The following is a 5,529-nucleotide window of genomic DNA, read 5'->3' as shown; positions in this document are numbered from 1 at the left end:
CCCCGCCTCCCGCGTTTTACCAATACACGCAGTACAGATGCAGTTTCTCCAGGTCCTACCGGAAAACGGGAAGGTTTCCTAAGATGCTGATACAATTGGGCGGGCAATTGAGGGGCTAGAGCCCACGTGGGGCATATGGGGCTCGGTTGCAGCTGGAGCCTATTCTCTGGTGGGGCAGGGGCTTTCTTTTTTGGAGGAGGAGGAGCAAAAATTCGGACCCGGCTGCCTGTCCTGGCCGTTTGAAGCACCCTTGCGGCGAGACGCACCAGGGCCTAGGGGGCTTTGCTGGGGGAGGGATGTCTACACGCTCGTTCTGTATTTATGTGGGTGAATCAGGGCGATCCTGGCTGGCTCCAACAGGAGCTAGGTGCGGGCTGGAGGTTTTTGCAACGCGGTTGCCGTGGGATGCGGGCGGCCCCGGCGTTATATCCGGGGCCCTGGGAGGGGTTAGATTTATTCCCCGTTACTAGCTAGCGGGAGCTGGGGCCAAACGCTAAGAGATCGGTCTAGCTTTCCCCCCTGCCCTCCCAAACCCCAGCTGGGCGGCCGGAGCACGTGGTGCTGGGGCCTCAGCCACTCAGCTGTGCACGGCCCCGGAGAAACCCCTCCCGGGCCCGCCTCCCTGCGATCCTCCTCCTCTGGCAGCTCCAAGTGACTAATTTTTGTCATATGACTGTGACACCAAATGGAGTCGGGTTCGCGGAACTAGCTGCCTGCCAGAGGAGTTTGCTGCTCCAGCCCCAGCGCCTCCGCTGGCTGGAGGGAGAGAGAAGGAGGCCGAGGGAGGGGAGCCGCGCACCCCCAAAATGCCGCCCACCTTGTTTCAGAAGCTCTTCAACAAGAAGCACGGGCTGATTTCCCCTGCCCGGGACTCCAGGGAGGAGTGTGTCTTCAGGTAAGGAGCCCTTTCCTCTGTCTCGCCCCTGCTCCCCGACTTGGGCCACTTTGTTACTTTCTAGCCTGTTTGCACCCCCACCCTCTCGCCAGAGGCCAGAGAGGAGGAGGAGGGGGCCGAGGGGGGGGGTCTCATTCCCTTTCTGATTGTGCGCGCGCTCTAGGGACTCTGGTGTGCACGACTGGATACGCTGCTGAGTTGGCTCCCGGGTCCCCTGCAATCCCCCTCCCCCGTTTGACACGCGTGTAGTTTGCATGTCTTGTTTCTCTTCCTCCCCACTCCCTTTCTCAGGAGAGCCCCGGGGGTGGGGAGGTTTCTTGGCCTGGGTTCCTCCGGCCACACAATGAGCTCGACGGAAACCCCTGATGTGCTTTTAGCAATGCCCTGGGACGCATGCAACATTGTTTCTCCAGAGAGCTTTCCTCGTAAAGGTGCCCTCGGTCTGTTCCCCTCCTGCGGCGCCCCTTGGGGATACCAGCCCTCCGCGCCTGCCCTTCGCTAGGCAATGGATCTGCTTTTCACCGCCGCCCTGTTTGTAAAAAGTTGCAAAGCAGAAGTAGCCCCTTGGTTAGCGCCCCCCAAGACGAGCTGCTTTCTCTGATCAGGTTGTGACTCTTCCTTTCGGCGTGGGTTGGGATCTCTTCTCTCTGCCCTTTCCCTGTCCTCAGATCCCCATTTATTTATTTATTTGCCTTTGATGCTTTAGACGCACTTTTGATGCTGCAGATTTAACAAGCCCCGTTAAAAAAAAAAAAAAAGACGCCATTCTTTTGGCTTTCTTGAAGTTGGGAGGCGGTTGCTATCTGGCAAGAGCGACCTTAAAAAAATAAAGAGGGAAGAGCAAATGCGAAATGTGTGGCTGCCAACAGAAGTGTAGGGTTACTCCTGAAATCTGTCATGATCTAACCACAACAAAACCGAATCCATCAAAGGGTGCCAAACAACACTTCAAGGAAAAACGCTTGCCCCCCAAGAATGTTCCTTCCTCTTCACCTCTTACAGCCAGGTCCAACGGAAACATTTAATTGTATGTGTAATTCCCTGTATTTCTGAAATCCTAACAGTCTATGGGGTGTTTTTTGTTGTTGGCTGGAGAAAGCAGGTCCCTAGAGGTCCATGGACACTTGTCTGGTGTAAGGACTTGAGTTTGCAGTTCTTTATGACGACTCCAGTGAAAACTTAAAAATCAGGACCGGAACTATACTTTCGGCAGTTTCCCCATATTATGACCTATAAAAATTGTAAAGTTAAGTTTAAAGGTTGACATAGAAAAAGGTATTTTCAGTGTCTATAAAATAATAATAGTAATAGATACACAGAATAGTACCTACGTAGTAAATTTCTGTAATACTAATCAGTTTCCAGTCACAGCTGGAGTAGCAAAAGTCTGGTCTAGTTGCAAACTATTAATTTTAAAACACAATCATGATTTTGTAACTAAAATGTAAATGATACTTTCTTTGCATTTATTGGCATGAATAGCATAATCTGAAAATATTGATATTTTAAATTGACTACTTGGAACCTCTCTTCATTTAATATTTTGAAAATCTTTTTGAGTTTCATCACATAATGTAACACCAAATGTTACTAGAGCTGTCCTCTGGAATGGTATATCTATTGATCACAGTACCAGGTTCCTTTTGTAGTTGAGACTGTATCACTGCAAGCATCTGGGGTGGTAATTAGTAAACACACCCACTATTCTTTCAACATAACCATTTTCACAGCATACTGATTAATCTTCCATGTTCTTAGGAAGTCAGTGAGAACTTTTGGAAATAACCTAGAATCCAGTGTTGTAAATGTTGGAATACACCTTTAATTAAGTTTGTTTATAGCTGCCAAAACACCTTCATTTCATTTTCCTGCTGAATGGTTCCTTTTTTATGGACCTATTGGATGGTTCAAAATTCCTCTTTAACAAATGTGTGTGTGTGTGTTTTCTAGATCACTTTAATATCTTGCACCTAGCTCTCATGACTGGGAAAGGGCTCAATTAATTAGTCTCATTATAGTTGGTATGGCAACATCCATTTTTTCATGTTCTATGTGTGTATATATATCTTCCTACTGTATTTTCCACTGCATGCATCTGATGAAGTGGGTTTTAGCCCACGAAAGCTTATGCCCAAATAAATTCGTTAGTCTCTGAGGTGCCACAAGTACTCCTCTTTTTTTTATAACTTATCTGGTTCTCACGCTGCTAAGACACTTCTTAATGATAAACTTCTACTGAGGATTTGGTATATAATTCAACAGCTGCTTTCCATACACTTTGGGATAATCTGCAGATTGTTTGTTGTAAGGAAGAAAAATGTAGTATATTTTCCTCTGACGTCTTTTTTCCCCTCCTTTTAACACAGAATAATGTGTGCCAGAACTAGATGTGTATTTTTCAAATCACATTTTGATTGTTTTCCTGTAGTACAATTAAAATATTTTTATATGCTGAATCTGTTAGTGGTCATGTTCAGGTTTTTAAGTTTTATTTCTAAAATATAGTTAAATGGAGACATATACGATTTGGAATGTTAATAAAAAGGTGTCTTCCTAATCTTCAGTTAATATTGTATTTTGCTAAACTGAATTTTCCAATGATAAAACTCTGAATAATAGGTCTATGTAAAGTACCATGCTAAAGTCAATAAACAGCATAATGGTTGTATTCTTATAAAGGAAAGTGAAAGTACATTCAACCCTTGGACTGTGCAAAGAATTTCTTTAAAGCCATAAGGGTAGGAAACAGCTATTTTATTTTAAATAAGGCCCTGCCTGAGTTCCAAATATTGCATGAGTGCAGAATCAGACCCATATTTCATGAAAGGAAACCAAACTTCTCATATGATCTGGGCCAGCCTAGTAGTAGCTGGTAAGCACTTAAAACTCCAGTGCATCCTCCAAATGTTTGTTGTGTGTTGATATGAAATTGAAAGGAAGGGGTGGGGGGGGATGGTCTTTTGATTAAAATACTGGTTTCTCTTTATAAGACGTGAATATTATTATTATTATTATTATTTTGCCACAGACTTCCTTTATGCAAATTGCTTAATTTCTCTCTGCCTCAGTTTCCCTATCTGTAAAATGGGGGTAATTCTTAGCTAAGAAGGGCATGTGATGATGAACTTGTCTGTGAAACTTTGGAAGAATGTGCTATAGAAGGACAAAGTATTTAGTAAAATATTAGAGATGAGCCTTTAAAGAATCGGTGCTTAAGTTAGGCACATAAGGCATTATCTTGCATCACTGAACTCAAGGATACCATTGCCGTTGGTCTCAATGGGAACAGGATCAGAGCCCTAATTCCTTATTGAGGTTCCTAAGTAAGTGGGCCAGTTTTTCAAAGCACCCATCAGTTTCATTTTTGAAAAATTGGGTCATGTATTTAAAGGGATTTTTAAAAAGGCTTGGTCTGTATGTCTGCACTTATTGCCTTCTTTGAGGCAACAGTTATTTAAAAACAAATCTGCAACCAAATGTTAAATAGAGCATTTAAGAGCAATTGTCATGCAAGGGTATGGAACTGAATAACTGACATGTGAGGGAGATCAAGGTAACTCGGTGCAAGTTACTCATTCTTCCCTGACTATGAATACATTTTGCATTTGAGTCATGCTTGCAAAAGTGTTATGAAAATTTACCAGCAGAGGCACAAATTCTACTGAACTTACAATATTTTAATGAAAGCAATATTTTACTTGCTTGTTTCCCCCCAAAAAAATTATTCACCATGAGTGTGTGGAGTCTTGCACGGCAGAATCAAGTCAGACTATGGGAAATGCTTCAGGAATGAGTGCTGATTAGCAGTTCCAGCTGTTATTGATAATGTGGCATTCCCTAAATTAGTAGCTCAGGGCCCAATCCTTCAAACATTCTGACACATGTGCAATGTTACTTACACAAGTAGTCTTATTGAAATCAATTGAGTAGTGATGTGGAATACAGTTAATGTTAGTACTCACACAAATAATCAACGTACCATTTGCTGTGTTTGTACAATATGGTTTCATTCCGAGGACCCAGTTCTGCACGTAATGGAGGAGTAAAATCTTTAGCAGAAGCCATGAAGAAGATTCTGATGTCTTCCTCTTTAACTGCAATATAGCAAAGTTTCTCCTTAGAGAAGTAGCTGCTTTGCCTGCTAGTTCATAACTACACTTAAGTGCCCTTAACACAACTCAATTAAGTTATATAAAGTATGTACACTATCACAGTTTGATCTAATATGTATTTAAACACCCATATTTTAGCCAAGCTTTATACCAAAGTTTTTTTTATAATTCCTGAAGTAATTTCATCTAGTGATATACCTAAGTGCATTCTGTATTAACAGGAAAAAGAGCAGAACATTATTGTAGCCAGCTCAGGGAAGACCTCACCGTACAGCCATCGGGTTTAAAAAGCAAGCAAAATGTTAGGATACAAGTGGTTTGGAGACTAAACGGAGAGTAAAGTAATGCCAATGTATAAATCAATGGTATGCCCTCATCTGGAATACAGTGCACAGATCAGATTGCCTTATCCCTAAAAGGATAAAGCAGAAATGGAGTTCAGGCATGGGTGCTGAGATTGAGCCGAGGCATGGATAAGCTCTCATATGTAAAGATATTGAAAAGACTGGCATGTTTACCAGA

General features: G+C 43.0%; 1 protein-coding gene across 3 annotated transcripts in view; it reads left to right on the top strand.

The window, feature by feature from the left end:
* The first annotated feature begins 661 nt into the window (after nt 1-661).
* The window catches only part of FNIP1 (folliculin interacting protein 1), a 94,185-nt gene continuing 89,317 nt past the window's right edge, over nt 662-5,529 (top strand). Inside the window, exon 1 of one of the 3 annotated variants that reach the window (XR_007358197.2) lies at nt 662-895. Coding sequence is in view for 2 of the 3 variants with exons in the window: in XM_048862602.2 (XP_048718559.1) it covers nt 807-895 (89 nt within the window). In the remaining variant the exon portion in view is untranslated. The remainder of the gene's footprint in view (nt 896-5,529) is intronic. The other 2 variants (XM_048862602.2, XM_048862600.2) reach the window with 2 other exon arrangements.

The sequence above is a fragment of the Caretta caretta genome, chromosome 8 (assembly GCF_965140235.1).
Source record: "Caretta caretta isolate rCarCar2 chromosome 8, rCarCar1.hap1, whole genome shotgun sequence".
NCBI classification, from domain to species: domain Eukaryota; kingdom Metazoa; phylum Chordata; order Testudines; family Cheloniidae; genus Caretta; species Caretta caretta.
The sequence above is the reverse complement of the archived record's forward strand: the minus strand, read 5'-3'. Positions and strand labels throughout refer to the sequence as shown.